This window comes from Salminus brasiliensis, chromosome 19, assembly GCF_030463535.1.
Source record: "Salminus brasiliensis chromosome 19, fSalBra1.hap2, whole genome shotgun sequence".
Taxonomy (NCBI): domain Eukaryota; kingdom Metazoa; phylum Chordata; class Actinopteri; order Characiformes; family Bryconidae; genus Salminus; species Salminus brasiliensis.
The window spans coordinates 105924-124656 of NC_132896.1; the positions used below are offsets into that span (position 1 = coordinate 105924).

An 18733-nucleotide genomic window follows, 5' to 3' on the forward strand; every position below is an offset into this window, starting at 1 on the left:
CTGGTTAGAGCGCTGGTTGTTTGATTCCTGGATCTGTTTAACTATAATAAAGGTACTTATTACTATGGTCAGGGTTACGGTCAGGGATGACCAGCAAAACATCCTGATATCTAATAAAACTGGAACAAAATACATCTACTGTAGAAACATTTACAGAGACATTTTAATATGTAACCCAGCAGAGCTTCTCCAGAATCACCCTGATCAACAGAGCAGTGCGTAAATAACTGGACAGTGACAACATATGATCTGCAGCATCTCTGCATCTGTATCTCACTGATGATCATCACAGGTTTATCCAGCATTTGAGGAGAGTGTAGAGTCCCATCTCTGAAAGGAAAACCTCCACAGTTTCAAGTGTTTCACATAATTATTCATTAGCATCTATCATTTATTAAAAATTAACATCATATCAAAATGTTTACTAATATTTACTAATAGAGGTCAGAGTAAAGACCATACAGAAATATGACCATCCAAACATGTTCATTTGTTTGATCGCTTTTTTGAAATAAGTGAGCATGTGCGGCGGTTTCTGCACAGCTCACCAAACACAGAAAAGAACAGGCTATGAACTTTAACCTTTTAATCATAATTTCATCATTCACTTCACAAACCCAACGAGCTGCAGGACAAACACAAAACAAGAAATGTGTCGCTGTCCAAATACTTCTGGACTACACTGTTTATAATAACTGAAATATATATATATAGTTATTGTACAAAAATGAAGGCGTGAGGTTTGATGTGGTTTATGAACATAAATGGTTAATATGGTTTATATGGTCTGATCTGTGTCTGACAGACAATAACACAATAACACAGTCACATGGTCAGATACAGGAGCTCAAACAGACCACAGGATTCCAGTGTGACACATTATACTGCCTTTATACTAATATCTACACGACACACAGGCAGAATTCATAACACATAAATACTTTATAAAAATAAAGTTACTATACTGATATGTAGCAAATCCTCCTCTGAAACACACCATACAGTCCTTAACATACACAGCATCTGTAATGGAATGTGGAACACACACACACACACACACACACACACATTCATGTTCATAGGTGAATGGGCTATCAGTGGATGTATTTAGTGAATATGAAATCATATTCACTAAATACATCCACAATGAAGTGGATGTATTTAGTGAATATGAAATAAGGTAAGTAATGTCTCAGCTAATTATGAATTGACATTATTTAAGACTTTTTTAAGCATTACTAAATGTTTAATTAATGTCTGAATAAATAATTAATTAACGGAACAACAATCTTAAGCGTTACTGAATGGTTAAGTAAAGTATGTTACATATTAATTTATTAATTAACAACAGTTTTAAATATTAACTTATGTGACATTCATTTATTTGTAGAATTAATAGAATGTAAAACATAAAATGACCATTAAACCGTGTAAGAGTCTTCTGTTAATATTTGGTAACTTTTGAAGTAACAATTCAACAAATAAGGCAACAATTAAAACTTCTCTCTTTCCATATTCAGGTGTTTCCCTGATCGATGTAATCAGCTCATTAAGGAGCCACTTCTGAGCTCATCCTCTTCCGCGCTCAGTCGTGATGAACCTGTGTTTTTGCTCTATATTTCTTATTGGCTGGTCGTCATTTACAGTCTATTGTTTCTTATTTTTGACAACCACAAAGAAAAACAAAAACAACAAGTGTCTACATGAGAAGCGTGGAGCCGGACTACAGACCTCAACCTTTAGCAGTATGTGTTCATATGGAGGATGCAGATGTAAGCAGACAGCTGCCCTGCACTGCACTCACTTTAGCTCAGGACAGGCTTGTTAATGAGACGATTAGACTGATCAGGGAAACAGCTAAATGCAGCGGGAGATGCTGTAATTATGGTCTTAATTGTTGACTTGTTATGATTTATAGGTAAATACTGTATGAATCGAATACATTCTGATAAATGGATGTAAATGTTTTATTTTGGTGTTGTAGTGTAAAGCACTTTTTATTTGGTTTAAATGTGCTATAAATAAATGTTATTTATTACTTTATATTTTTACTTGCTAAATTCTGTATAAATACTGTATAAAGCTCCAGCTACCCCTGAGCCCCAGGGTTAGCCCTGTACCAGAGTATTTTGACTAGTGTGAGTGTAATCCCGCCCACCTGATGCATCACTGCTCATGATTGGCCATAGCGGGGCGTGTGCTGACCACGGTGGTAATCTGGCGCCACATTCTCGTAGACGGGATACAGAGGGTTCTCCTGCTCGTTACGCAGCTTACGCGCACGGAGCACGTCTCGAACACACTGGTGCAGGTAGGTGTACTGGCTCTGTAATACACACCCACACACACCCACACACACACACCCACACACACACACACACACACACAGAGAGAGAAAAATAGCCTTATTTTATTTTCATCTGTTGTTTTTAACAGCACAGCAGATTTCAGATCAGTAATAAAAGAGATTCTAAAGCCATTCTAAAGCAAGTACTTTCAAAATATTTGACCACCCTGTTTTATGACTGATTACTGGAGACCCCCACAGCACCTTCACAAATTGCTGGCCATCTCTGGTTTTTATTGATCTGTAAAGCTCCCACTGATCAGACGCCCCCTTACATCACAGCAGAGCTCACTGTAAATAACTCTGAGCATCATCAGACTAGTTCCAGTGACCGGATCCTTCCTCAGGTACAGGGAGTTTTAATGATGACACAAACACACTTGTAAAACTAACATGCAACCAGTTTGCAACACCTGAGCCACCACCTGAGACACCATAGCAACCACCTAAAAATATAGCAACTGCTGTGTTTTTAGTTTTTAGTGATTGCTCCTAGCAACATCCCAGCACCACTAAGCAACATCATAAAAACTGCCTGAAATACTTAAAACAATCACCTTGCCACACTGTAGAACCTATCTAGCATCCACTCAGCAACCTAGCAACACCATAGCAACCCCCTAGCAACCACTTAACAACCACCTAGCAACTCCATAGCAAGCACCTGGGATAACATAGCAATCACTTAGGAACACCACAGCAACCAACATGGATACCATAGCAACTACCTAGCAACCACTTAGCAGCTTCTAAGCAACCACCTGGAAACACATAGCAACCACTTAGCAACCAAATAGCAACAAGTAACCACTTAGCAACAACCTATCAACACCACAGCAGCCACTTAGCAACACCATAACACCCACCTAGTAACCTCTTAGGAACAACATGACATCCAAGTGGGATACTATAGCACACAATTAGCAATAACATAGCAATACCATAGTGCCAATCTAGCAACACCATAGCAACCACTTAGCAATACTATAGCAACCACCAGGGAAACCTTTAGCAATCACCTAGCAATGCCAAAGCAGCAAGCTAGCAACCATCAAAACAACCACCTTGGATAACATGGTAAACAATTAGCAACACCTTAGCAACAGATTCCTGGTCCTATGTCAGGATCCAGGGTCATGTGTCAGGGGTCAGCTCTCACCTCTGTCTGAACCATGTGAGAGCGATGGAGCCGCAGGTCGAACACAGCTCCGTAAACGTCCACCATGTCTCTAGTGTCCAGCTGCTGCAGGACCCGGTCCAACCCAATAAAGGTTCCAGTTCGGCCCACTCCGGCACTGCAGAACAGCACACACGGGCGCACACACACACACACAGACACACACACATACACACACACACACAAACACACACACACACACACACACAATGATACAACATTAGGGTCATTTTCAGGAAACCACAGTCAGCTCTTCACCCTCCCATGATAACACCTTTCACTCCAGTTCTCGTCCCAACAGTCTGTTTCTCATCACACACACACACACACACACACACACACACACACACACACACACACACACACATTATTCTAACTGACACAACTAACTTCAATGTAGTGAAACTGTAAAACTGTTCACAAATGAACCAAAACAATAAGACACAAAAACATGACCAGTGGCTAATGTGTCACACTGACCAGACAGGACAACAGACCTACATGTAAAATCCTTAACAGTGGACAGAAGAGAATTGCTGTGTCACACATGTATTAACACATTCTCCTGACTGTGTTCAGACCGTAATCAGAATCTGGGCGCTTCAGTAAAAGTTAATAAACATCAATTTCAAATAAATCAAATGATCCAGATTAAACCGTTTGAAGCTCTAATTAATTAATATATATAAAGTTGGAATATCTGTATATTTGAATAACCACAATCATGCTCCACACTCTCACCTGCAGTGGACCACAGTGGGTCCAGATCCAGGGGTCCTGTTAATGTAATCGCGCACAGTCCGAACAAACTGGATCAGAGACTGGGTGGTCTCCGGAACGCCGTGGTCTGGCCACACCGTGTAGTGAAACTGTCGCACTATTCTGGAATAGTTTAGCTGGTCTTCCTGCGCACACACACACACACACACACACACACACACAAACACACACACACACACACACACACATACACTCATACATATATGCTTTTTTAAATGAGGCAAAATGCCGGACATCCAATCAGAACAGAGCTGATTTATATTAATATTATATTAATATTAATATTATTTTTTTATTATTATTATTATACACACGCTGCAGATTTTGAATTCCCGGATGGTCCACTCTGGAAGAACAGACTCGGACAGCATTTGGACTATAAGGTCTCCATAGTACAGTGGGTCCTGATCAAACGGCCAGTAGTGATCACATTTCACCTGCAGGACCACAGACACACACACTCAGTGTGTTTAGGGTAAATGGTGACCAGAATTCAGCAAAAAAAAAAAAAAAAAAAAAATCCTCTTACCCTCCCTTTCTCCACACACTGTGTCACCATGACAACATTGTGTACATTCTGCTCCCAAACCATCTTCCAGAATTCGTCCTTAGTGCCAGGAAGTGGCCCCTGGGTGGCAATGTACTCCCGCCTGAAGTTATTCCCCTGAAACACAGTCCAACACAGCAATACACACACATCAGCAACACCGCCAACACTCATATTACACTGTACTACACTGTAATCAGCAATATAATGCTGTATTACACTGTATTCAAATATATAACGCTGTATTCCACTTTATTACACTATATAACGCTGTATTACACTGTATTCCACTTTATTACACTATATAACGCTGTATTACACTGTATTACTCTATATAACACTGTATAACACTGTATTACACTATATAACGCTGTCTTTCACTGTATTACACTATATAACACTGTATTACACAATATAACGCTGTATTTCACTGTATTATACTATATAACACTGTATTACACTGTATTAAACTGTATTACTCCATATAATGCTGTATTACACTATATAACGCTGTATTACACTGTATTACTCTATATAACACTGTATTACTCTATATAATGCTGTATTACACTGTATTAATCTATATAACACTGTATTACTCTATATAATGCTGTATTACACTATATAACACTGTATTACACTGTATTACTCTATATCACACTGTATTACTCTATATAACACTGTATTACACTATATAATGCTGTATTCCACTGTATTACACTATATAACACTGTATTACACTATATAACGCTGTATTACACTGTATTACTCTATATAACACTGTATTACTCTATATAATGCTGTATTACACTGTATTACACTATATAACACTGTATTACTCTATATAATGCTGTATTACACTGTATTACTCTATATAATGCTGTATTACACTATATAATGCTGTATTACACTGTATTACTCTATATCACACTGTATTACTCTATATAACACTGTATTACACTATATAATGCTGTATTCCACTGTATTACTCTATATAATGCTGTACTACACTATATAATGCTGTATTACTCTATATAATGCTGTATTCCACTGTATTACACCATCACTCTATATCACACTGTATTACTCTATATAATGCTGTATTACACTATATAACACTGTATTACACTATATAATGCTGTATTCCACTGTATTACACTATATAACACTGTATTACACTATATAACGCTGTATTACACTATATAACACTGTATTACACTGTATTACTCTATATCACACTGTATTACTCTATATAACACTGTATTACACTATATAATGCTGTATTCCACTGTATTACACTATATAACACTGTATTACACTATATAACGCTGTATTACACTGTATTACTCTATATAACACTGTATTACTCTATATAATGCTGTATTACACTGTATTACACTATATAACACTGTATTACTCTATATAATGCTGTATTACACTGTATTACTCTATATAATGCTGTATTACACTATATAATGCTGTATTACACTGTATTACTCTATATCACACTGTATTACTCTATATAACACTGTATTACACTATATAATGCTGTATTCCACTGTATTACTCTATATAATGCTGTACTACACTATATAATGCTGTATTACTCTATATAATGCTGTATTCCACTGTATTACACCATCACTCTATATAACACTGTATTACTCTATATCACACTGTATTACTCTATATAATGCTGTATTACACTATATAACACTGTATTACACTATATAATGCTGTATTCCACTGTATTACTCTATATAATGCTGTACTACACTATATAACACTGTATTATTCTATATAATGCTGTATTCCACTGTATTACTCTATATAATGCTGTACTACACTATATAACACTGTATTATTCTATATAATGCTGTATTCCACTGTATTACTCTATATAATGCTGTACTACACTATATAACACTGTATTACACTATATAATGCTGTATTCCACTGTATTACTCTATATAATGCTGTATTACTCTATATAACACTGTATTATTCTATATAATGCTGTATTCCACTGTATTACACTATCACTCTATATAACACTGTATTACTCTATATCACACTGTATTACTCTATATAACACTGTATTACACTATATAACACTGTATTACACTATATAATGCTGTATTCCACTGTATTACTCTATATAATGCTGTACTACACTATATAACGCTGTATTATTCTATATAATGCTGTATTCCACTGTATTACTCTGTATTACACTATCACTCTATATAACACTGTATTACTCTATATAACGCTGTATTACACTACATAACACTGTATTACTCTATAAAACGCTGTATTACACTATATAACGCTGTATTACACTGTATAATACTGTATTCCACTGTATTACTCTATATAACGCTGTATTACACTATATAACGCTGTATTACACTGTATTCCACTATGTAACACTGTATTACACTGTATAACGCTGTATTAAACTGTATTACACTATATAATGCTGTATTACACTATTTAACGCTATATTACTCTATATAATGCTGTACTACACTATATAACACTGTATTACTCTATATTAAACTGTATTACTCTATATAACGCTGTATTACTCTATATAACGCTGTATTACTCTATATTAAACTGTATTACTCTATATAACCCTGTATTACTCTATATAACCCTGTATTACTCTATATTAAACTGTATTACTCTATATAACGCTGTATTACTCTATATAACGCTGTATTACTCTATATTAAACTGTATTACTCTATATAACCCTGTATTACTCTATATAACGCTGTATTACTCTATATTAAACTGTATTACTCTATATAACGCTGTATTACTCTATATAACGTTGTATTACTCTATATTAAACTGTATTACTCTATATAACCCTGTATTACTCTATATTAAACTGTATTACTCTATATAACCCTGTATTACTCTATATAACCCTGTATTACTCTATATAACACTGTATTACTCTATATAACCCTGTATTACTCTATATAACACTGTATTACTCTATATAACCCTGTATTACTCTATATAACACTGTATTACTCTATATTAAACTGTATTACTCTATATAACGCTGTATTACTCTATATAACGCTGTATTACTCTATATTAAACTGTATTACTCTATATAACGCTGTATTACTCTATATTAAACTGTATTACTCTATATTAAACTGTATTACTCTATATAACCCTGTATTACTCTATATAACACTGTATTACTCTATATTACACTGTATTACTCTATATAACCCTGTATTACTCTATATAACACTGTATTACTCTATATTAAACTGTATTACTCTATATAACCCTGTATTACTCTATATAACACTGTATTACTCTATATAACCCTGTATTACTCTATATAACACTGTATTACTCTATATTAAACTGTATTACTCTATATAACCCTGTATTACTCTATATTAAACTGTATTACTCTATATAACCCTGTATTACTCTATATAACACTGTATTACTCTATATTAAACTGTATTACTCTATATAACCCTGTATTACTCTATATAACGCTGTATTACTCTATATTAAACTGTATTACTCTATATAACGCTGTATTACTCTATATAACACTGTATTACACTATATAACGCTGTATTACTCTATATAACGCTGTATTACACTATATTAAACTGTATTACTCTATATAACCCTGTATTACTCTATATTAAACTGTATTACTCTATATAACCCTGTATTACTCTATATAACGCTGTATTACTCTATATTAAACTGTATTACTCTATATAACGCTGTATTACTCTATATAACACTGTATTACACTATATAACGCTGTATTACTCTATATTAAACTGTATTACTCTATATTAAACTGTATTACTCTATATAACCCTGTATTACTCTATATAACACTGTATTACTCTATATTAAACTGTATTACTCTATATAACACTGTATTACTCTATATTAAACTGTATTACTCTATATTAAACTGTATTACTCTATATAACCCTGTATTACTCTATATAACACTGTATTACTCTATATTAAACTGTATTACTCTATATAACGCTGTATTACTCTATATAACGCTGTATTACTCTATATTAAACTGTATTACTCTATATAACGCTGTATTACTCTATATAACGCTGTATTACTCTATATTAAACTGTATTACTCTATATAACGCTGTATTACTCTATATTAAACTGTATTACTCTATATTAAACTGTATTACTCTATATAACCCTGTATTACTCTATATAACACTGTATTACTCTATATTACACTGTATTACTCTATATAACCCTGTATTACTCTATATAACACTGTATTACTCTATATTAAACTGTATTACTCTATATAACCCTGTATTACTCTATATAACACTGTATTACTCTATATTAAACTGTATTACTCTATATAACCCTGTATTACTCTATATAACACTGTATTACTCTATATAACCCTGTATTACTCTATATTAAACTGTATTACTCTATATAACGCTGTATTACTCTATATAACACTGTATTACACTATATAACGCTGTATTACTCTATATAACGCTGTATTACACTATATAACGCTGTATTCCACTGTATTACACTATATTAAACTGTATTACTCTATATAACCCTGTATTACTCTATATAACACTGTATTACTCTATATTAAACTGTATTACTCTATATAACGCTGTATTACTCTATATAACACTGTATTACACTATATAACCCTGTATTACTCTATATTAAACTGTATTACTCTATATAACGCTGTATTACTCTATATTAAACTGTATTACACTATATAACGCTGTATTACTCTATATAACGCTGTATTACTCTATATAACCCTGTATTACTCTATATAACACTGTATTACTCTATATAACCCTGTATTACTCTATATAACACTGTATTACTCTATATAACTCTGTATTACTCTATATAACACTGTATTACTCTATATAACCCTGTATTACTCTATATAACACTGTATTACTCTATATTAAACTGTATTACTCTATATAACCCTGTATTACTCTATATAACGCTGTATTACTCTATATTAAACTGTATTACTCTATATAACGCTGTATTACTCTATATAACACTGTATTACACTATATAACGCTGTATTACTCTATATAACGCTGTATTACACTATATTAAACTGTATTACTCTATATAACCCTGTATTACTCTATATTAAACTGTATTACTCTATATAACCCTGTATTACTCTATATTAAACTGTATTACTCTATATAACCCTGTATTACTCTATATAACGCTGTATTACTCTATATTAAACTGTATTACTCTATATAACACTGTATTACTCTATATAACACTGTATTACACTATATAACCCTGTATTACTCTATATTAAACTGTATTACTCTATATAACGCTGTATTACTCTATATTAAACTGTATTACTCTATATAACGCTGTATTACTCTATATTAAACTGTATTACTCTATATAATGCTGTATTACTCTATATTAAACTGTATTACTCTATATAATGCTGTATTACTCTATATTAAACTGTATTACTCTATATAATGCTGTATTACTCTATATAACGCTGTATTACTCTATATTAAACTGTATTACTCTATATAACGCTGTATTACTCTATATAACGCTGTATTACTCTATATAACCCTGTATTACTCTATATTAAACTGTATTACTCTATATAACGCTGTATTACTCTATATTAAACTGTATTACTCTATATAACACTGTATTACACTATATAACGCTGTATTACTCTATATAACGCTGTATTACTCTATATAACCCTGTATTACTCTATATTAAACTGTATTACTCTATATAACGCTGTATTACTCTATATAACGCTGTATTACTCTATATTAAACTGTATTACTCTATATAACCCTGTATTACTCTATATTAAACTGTATTACTCTATATAACCCTGTATTACTCTATATTAAACTGTATTACTCTATATAACGCTGTATTACACTATATAACGCTGTATTACTCTATATAACGCTGTATTACTCTATATAACGCTGTATTACACTATATAACGCTGTATTCCACTGTATTACACTCTGCAGACTGGTAGTGATATCTCAGAGCAGCTCAGTAATGGAGAATCGGGGTCTTACAGGAATGTAGCTGGCGTTGATGTAATCTGAACAGGGGTCGTCGTCCACGCAGGACAGTTTGACTCGTGTGGAATCATCTGAAATAAATCAGAGAGAAGCTCATATGAAGCTCAGATCTGTGATTAGGGGGAACCTCACTGAACCAGGACTGTTGAGAACTGAGGGTCTTACATGGCAGGATGTTATTGTAACGATTTTTCCCACGGTTCTCCGGCAGTAACGCAGTGTCCAGCGGCTGGTTCCGACCAACATCCTTCAGATCCTGCCAGAACAGCCACAGGTGTGAGTGAGTGAGTATGTGAGAAATAAGTTGTGAGTGTGTGAGATGTGAGTGTGTGGATTGTTAGTGTTTGGGTGTGTGAGATGTGAGTGTGTGGATTGTTAGTGTTTGGGTGTGTGAGATGTGAGTGTGTGGATTGTTAGTGTTTGGGTGTGTGAGATGCGAGTGTGTGGATTGTTAGTGTTTGGGTGTGTGAGATGCGAGTGTGTGGATTGTTAGTGTTTGGGTGTGTGAGATGTGAGTGTGTGGATTGTTAGTGTTTGGGTGTGTGAGATGTGAGTGTGTGGATTGTTAGTGTTTGGGTGTGTGAGATGTGAGTGTGTGGATTGTTAGTGTTTGGGTGTGTGAGATGTGAGTGTGTGGATTGTTAGTGTTTGGGTGTGTGAGATGCGAGTGTGTGGATTGTTAGTGTTTGGGTGTGTGAGATGCGAGTGTGTGGATTGTTAGTGTTTGGGTGTGTGAGATGCGAGTGTGTGGATTGTTAGTGTTTGGGTGTGTGAGATGCGAGTGTGTGGATTGTTAGTGTTTGGGTGTGTGAGATGCGAGTGTGTGGATTGTTAGTGTTTGGGTGTGTGAGATGCGAGTGTGTGGATTGTTAGTGTTTGGGTGTGTGAGATGCGAGTGTGTGGATTGTTAGTGTTTGGGTGTGTGAGATGCGAGTGTGTGGATTGTTAGTGTTTGGGTGTGTGAGATGCGAGTGTGTGGATTGTTAGTGTTTGGGTGTGTGAGATGCGAGTGTGTGGATTGTTAGTGTTTGGGTGTGTGAGATGAGAGTGTGTGGATTGTTAGTGTTTGGGTGTGTGAGATGCGAGTGTGTGGATTGTTAGTGTTTGGGTGTGTGAGATGCGAGTGTGTGGATTGTTAGTGTTTGGGTGTGTGAGATGAGAGTGTGTGGATTGTTAGTGTTTGGGTGTGTGAGATGCGAGTGTGTGGATTGTTAGTGTTTGGGTGTGTGAGATGCGAGTGTGTGGATTGTTAGTGTTTGGGTGTGTGAGATGTGAGTGTGTGGATTGTTAGTGTTTGGGTGTGTGAGATGTGAGTGTGTGGATTGTTAGTGTTTGGGTGTGTGAGATGCGAGTGTGTGGATTGTTAGTGTTTGGGTGTGTGAGATGCGAGTGTGTGGATTGTTAGTGTTTGGGTGTGTGAGATGCGAGTGTGTGGATTGTTAGTGTTTGGGTGTGTGAGATGTGAGTGTATGAATGTACCTCGTATTCCTGCGAGAGCAGGTAGTTTGAGTCCGCCTGTAGTTTAATGAGATGAGCCTCAAACTGCAGGAGTTTAATGGGGCTGCAAATAAAAGCAGATCTGAGAAACAGCAGAGTGTGTGTGTGTGTGTGTGTGTGTGTGTGTGTGCATAAAACCAGCTCATCCAGAGTTAACATGAGTGTATGTGTACCTGGAGATTCTCCGATTCCTGAAAAAGTAAAGAATGAAAATAAAAATCAGTGTAGAAATGCATGTGTGTGTACAGTGTTTGTGTGTGTGCACACTGTACAGTGTGTGTGTGTGTGTGTGTGTGTGTGTGTGTGGAGTGCGTGTGTACAGTATGAGAACTGCCTGTGTGTGTATGTGTGCAGTGTGTGTTTATGTGTGTGAACAGTGTGGATGTATACAGTTTGTACAGTGTGTGTGTGTGTGTGTGTGTGTGTGTGTGTGTGGAGTGCGTGTGTACAGTATGAGAACTGCCTGTGTGTGTATGTGTGCAGTGTGTGTTTATGTGTGTGAACAGTGTGGATGTATACAGTTTGTACAGTGTGTGTGTGTGTGTGTTTGTGTACTGAAATCATGTAAAGTTGGTCAGACTGATAAAATCCCAAAAATATAAGACTCTGTACCCCCTGCTGGCGGAGTGCGGCCCGGTTTGGTTTGGTCTTTCTCTCCTAACACTCATTCGCACCACCGGCTCCTGCACACTGCAACACACACACACACACAGTATCAATGTCCACTCTGGTCAGATGATCTCAAGTGAAAGCAATGTCCTCCAGATGTTCAGAGCTCTTCTCATCAACTGCAGTGAGCAGAGCAGCAGAGCCGCCTCCCCTCAGCCTGTGTGTGATCTGATTGGCTGGGCTGCTGGAGTGTATCCAGGTCCAGAAAGTTAAACTCACACTTTATGAGCTTTCTGTCTGCAGATCAGCAGCACAGCGATCCCCACCACGGACACAACGAGGAACAGCCCAGCACTCACCCCCTCAATGATGCCACCTACAGGCTCTGCAGGAACACAACACAATGAGTACCACACACACACACACACAGAAAGGACAAATGTGTGTGTGTGTGTTTGTGTGTGTGTGTGTGTGTGTGTGTGTGTGTGTGTGTGTGAAAGAAGAGAGTACCTGTGAGTGTGAGGAAGGGCAGGGATAGGTAGGTATCAGTGAAGAGAGGAGAGGAAGACTTGCCCTGATCTTCATCAAACAGCTGAGTAAACGCTCTGACACTCAGCCTGAGAGAGAGAGAGAGAGAGAGAGAGAGAGAATATATATATATATATATATATATATATATATAAAACTACACCAAATTACACTAAACTACACCGAACTACAGCTAACAACACTAACCTACAATAAACTACACTAAACTACACTACACCAAATTACACTATACAAAATGGCACTACACTACACCTAACTACATAAAACTACACTAAACTACACCTAACTACACTGATGAGAGTAAATGAGCTCCATCCTCTACAGAGCCTCACTGCTGCCCCCTGTAATACACACCCACTGATTACTCACTGAACTGAGCAGAGTGAGGTCATTTGTGAGGGGTGTGTTCAGGTTCTGGTGATTCTGTGCCGCTGTGCGACGACTCAAGCTCACCTGTAGGCGGTCCGGGATTTGAGTGGACCATCACAGAACGCTGGCTGGTCTCTGGGTATGTCTTTAGTGAGTTGGCTGTCACAGCTGCCCCCGAGGATGTCCATACCTGTTCCCAGTTCAATGTTGAACCCCTGGGTGGCGCTTTCGAGGCCCTCCCCACAGTTGCTGTCAAAGTATCTGGTCTGATACGTCTTTATGGAGCTGTTGGTTCTGTAGTCCCAGTAAGAGGGCAGTGGGTGGCGCTGTTCTGGCTGAACATCTTCACTGTCTACAAACGACATGCATGAAGCGGACGAGTGTGACTGAGGGGTTCAGCCGGCAGACTGCTTCTGCTAATACACACTGATTCACACAGGATTAAATGACTAGTGCGGTTGCTAATCACAGCTAATACGAGTGCAGCTGCAGGGGGTTGATGAGAATACAGCGTGAACTGAGCTAAAAACACAGACTGGGTTCTGAAAGGTAAAGACTGTGATGGTTCTGACCCACGGACTCAGCCACAATGATGGTGAAGAACTTCACAGCCCCATTGGCATCGCTGAACCAGCTGCAGTTGAAGCGGAAGAAAATGGATTTGGTGACGTGGGCCGTCATCTCGCTGACTCGGGTGGAGGGGGGGGGCACTGGTGGTCCTGCAAACACAGTACAGTTCACCATCACAACACCGCCCAACACTCACAACACTCAACACCCAACACCTCTCAACATTTACATCACTCAACACTCAACACCGCCCAACACACACAACACCTCTCAACACTCACATCACTCAACACTCAACACTTCTCAACACTCAACACCTCTCAACACTCACATCACTCAACACTTCTCAACACTCAACACCGCCCAATACTCACAACACCTCTCAACACTAACTACACCTCTCAACATTTACATCACTCAACACTCAACACCGCCCAACACACACAACACCTCTCAACACTCACATCACTCAACACTTCTCAACACTCAACACCGCCCCAACACTCACAACACCTCTCAACACTCACATCACTCAACACTCAACACTTCTCAACACTCAACACCACCCAACACTCACAACACCTCTCAACACTCACATCACTCAACACCCAACACCTCTCAACACCTCTCAACACCTTTCAACATTCACAACACCTCTCAACACCTCTCAACATCACAACACCTCTCAACACTCAACATCCACAACACCTCTCAACACTCACAACACTCAACATCCACAACACCTCCCATCACTCACAACACCCCTCAACACCTCAGCACTCTTAACACCTCCCAACACTCACAACACCTCTCAACTCTTACAACTCTGATGACACCACCTCATTAAAACAATGCGAATGATGCCCCGAATTATTCCAGAGTTGGACTGGAGTGAGTGGAGAGAGCGTGTGAGCAGAGATTCAGTCCAGAGGAATCAGTGAGTGTTTGTGAGCAGAAGAGGACGTAGGAGTTTGAGGACATGTTGTTCTATATTTCACCACAAAAGGTCAGCGTACTCACGGTCAATCATGGTGACCACACTGTCCTCGGCCGCGTCACTGGTCATGGTGTCGGAGATGACTTTGAGGGAGATGCTGTAGCGCCGGTGTGGCTCCAGCTCGGTGATGTGGTACAGAGTGGTGTCACGTGTCCGTTCGCTGGAATAGACCAGTGCAGGGACATCCTGCCGTGAACATTCGATGGTGTAGGAGTCGTAGTCGGCCTCCGGGGGGCTCCACGAACATGAGATGGCGGTGGAGCCGAGGGGACGGCAGTGCAGGTTCTGGATCCTCTGAGGCTCTGAGAGAGAAGATAAACTGGGTCTGTATTAATGCAGATTTGTACAGGAAGATGTGTGTCAGTGTGGGGGAAGTGTCTTCTGTCAGCAGAATAATTAAAATAATAAAAAATGTAATGAAAAAACACCAATAAACACTTTTATTGTTTATCATTTTCTGACATTACGCAAATATCGGGTTAATAATGAATAGATACTTAATGTAAAAGTAATTCATTCTATAATAAACGAATTACTAAATGATTCGGTTTGAAAAGCTTAGTGAAATGAAAGTAAAAACTCTGTAATCCAATGAACTTACACAGAGTTTTTCTCTGGGCAAGTTCGGGGGGTTTGGGGGGGGATTGGTGTTTTGAGGGGGTTGGTGGTTTTGGGGGGGGGTTGGTGTAAAACGCTCGGTTTAGATAAGCTGCCCCAGTCTGAGCTGTTCTACAGTGGAGGTTCTGGATAAGCTCACCCAGTCAGAGCTGTTCTACAGTGGAGGTTCTAGATAAGCTCCCCAGTCAGAGCTGGAGTTCTATAGTGGAGGTTCTAGATAAGCTCCCCAGTCAGAGCTGGAGTTCTATAGTGGAGGTTCTAGATAAGCTCCCCCAGTCAGAGCTGGAGTTCTACAGTGGAGGTTCTAGATAAGCTCCCCCAGTCAGAGCTGGAGTTCTACAGTGGAGGTTCTAGATAAGCTCCCCCAGTTAGAGCTGGGGTTCTACAGTGGAGGTTCTAGATAAGCTCCCCAGTCAGAGCTGGAGTTCTACAGTGGAGGTTCTAGATAAGCTCCCCCAGTCAGAGCTGGAGTTCTACAGTGGAGGTTCTAGATAAGCTCCCCCAGTCAGAGCTGGGGTTCTACAGTGGAGGTGAAGGGAAGCAGACGTCTGAAGCTCTAATAAAAGCTCCTCACAGAAAGTTCTTCACCTAATGGTGATGAAGACGCTGCCTGATGCCTGAGACACGGTTCTACCAGAGTTCTGAGAAGAGTTCGGCTCTAGAACCTGCTTTTAAAATCAGATCATTAAAATGGTGGAGGGATACATGCTGCAGGGTGTAGTGCGGTGAAAAGCAGTGTACAGGACTGTAAGGTGAACAGGTGAGATGCACTGACTGGTGCGGATGCTTTGGTAGATGGGCTGGCTGTAAGCCAGGTGTCCGCCAAAGCTGCTGACGGTGCGCAGGCTGAAGCGGTACAGCCGTCCGGGGTACAGGCCCTTCAGCAGCCTGCTGCCAGACGTGCGGCTGTGGTACGGGTTAAACACAGACAGCTGGTCGTCGGGGGTCCACTGCAGGTCAAATTCGTCATAGTCTGTCCCCTCCGGACCGCTCCATGCCATTTCCACAGACGTGTTAGTGATTCCTCCGTGAGAGAAGGCCAAGGGTGGCTTTGGGTCTGTGGGTGAAGAACAGTCAGAGCATTTCTGAGATTCTGCAGATTCTCTTTATTTGATCTTTTTTTATTTAGGTTGATAAAGACGCTACACAAACTGAACATACGTGAAGAATTTGAATGGACATGCAGAAGCTAGTACTCTCACACCCCCCATCAATACTGCCCTAAACACTGGCCAGGCCCAATCCTCATCCTAAGCCCTAACCCCCTCCTGAAAGTGCACTTTTAGGAGTTCAGCGTTTCGGGACGTTGTCACCTGTTTCTTCACCTGCACACGACACTGCTGCTTAAACACCAAATACTGCAGCTGACTCTGCTGGACTTAACAGCTGCTGCTGAAATGCAGACGGGTCAGCGGTAGAGAATCGGTTCAAGGATGATGAAAGTGAAAATTACTACAGCGAGTTAAACGTTAGACACATGACCTGCAGAGCCATTTCCGTCCTAACACAGAGGAGAACAGAACAGTGTGATCAGCTGCAGACTTACGAGAGGGGTGCCAGGGGGCAGTGTGAGGAATGGGACAGGGTCGCTGCGTTTATCTTTATCCCGTTTCTCTGAAGTGTCCATTTCATCCTGTGAATCTCCCCACAGTCCTGTTTAATGTGGTTAGCTACCCCCTCCACCCCGACAACATGCTCTGACCTGTCCTGCCCCTGATGGTTGCCTTGTTGGTGAGTTCTCCGCTCTGCGTGTGAATGACGACGGTGTAGAGGCGCCCAGGGACCAGGCCGGTGAAGGCGTGACCTCTGACCTCCGTACCCAGGCCGCACTCGGCCTGCTGGGACTGGTCAGGGTTGTAGAGGGCAAGCGTGTATCCACTGACTTCACCCTCCGCCCGCTCCCAGCTGACCCACAGAGAGCCCGTACTGTTCCTGCTCTCCACCTGCAGCGCTGTCACTGCCGCCGGAACTACACAACAACAAACAAACAACAAACAACAAACAAACAACAAACAACAACATGGTTTATTAGATTGCTCAGGGGTTTACATTCATGCCTATATGAAATAACTTTTAATACGCTGAATAAACAACAACAGAGTCAGCGTCAGAGTCAGCATCAGGGTCAGAGTCAGCGTCAGCGTCTGGGTCAGAGTCAGGGTCAGGGTCAGGGTCAGAGTCAGGGTCAGAGTCAGCGTCAGCATCAGAGTCAGCATCAGGGTCAGAGTCAGCGTCAGCATCAGAGTCAGCATCAGGGTCAGAGTCAGAGTCAGAGTCAGAGTCAGAGTCAGCGTCAGCGTCAGCGTCAGCGTCAGCGTCAGAGTCAGGGTCAGGGTCAGAGTCAGCGTCAGCGTCAGGGTCAGGGTCAGAGTCAGCGTCAGCGTCAGCATCAGCATCAGAGTCAGCATCAGGGTCAGAGTCAGAGTCAGAGTCAGAGTCAGCATCAGAATCAGAGTCAGCGTCAGGGTCAGAGTCAGCAACAGCGATGGAGGCGGCACCCACCGATTCTGATCCCA

At 39.6% G+C, this 18733-nt stretch overlaps 1 protein-coding gene across 1 annotated transcript in view; it reads right to left on the minus strand.

Moving 5' to 3' along the window:
- Positions 1–571: 571 nt before the first annotated feature.
- Positions 572–18733, minus strand: part of LOC140541508 (receptor-type tyrosine-protein phosphatase beta-like) — a 47446-nt gene continuing 29284 nt past the window's right edge. The window contains exons 15-33 of the mRNA XM_072664174.1: positions 18298–18724; positions 17920–18186; positions 16993–17274; positions 15623–15901; positions 14605–14751; positions 14117–14384; positions 13625–13731; positions 13394–13499; positions 13118–13195; positions 12679–12696; positions 12488–12569; positions 11174–11264; positions 11003–11079; positions 4834–4968; positions 4619–4741; positions 4266–4429; positions 3507–3642; positions 2159–2326; positions 572–1023 (exon numbers count right to left, since the gene is read on the minus strand). Coding sequence (XP_072520275.1) covers positions 2174–2326; positions 3507–3642; positions 4266–4429; positions 4619–4741; positions 4834–4968; positions 11003–11079; positions 11174–11264; positions 12488–12569; positions 12679–12696; positions 13118–13195; positions 13394–13499; positions 13625–13731; positions 14117–14384; positions 14605–14751; positions 15623–15901; positions 16993–17274; positions 17920–18186; positions 18298–18724 — 2940 coding nt within the window. The 3' untranslated portion in view covers positions 572–1023; positions 2159–2173. The remainder of the gene's footprint in view (positions 1024–2158; positions 2327–3506; positions 3643–4265; positions 4430–4618; positions 4742–4833; positions 4969–11002; positions 11080–11173; positions 11265–12487; positions 12570–12678; positions 12697–13117; positions 13196–13393; positions 13500–13624; positions 13732–14116; positions 14385–14604; positions 14752–15622; positions 15902–16992; positions 17275–17919; positions 18187–18297; positions 18725–18733) is intronic.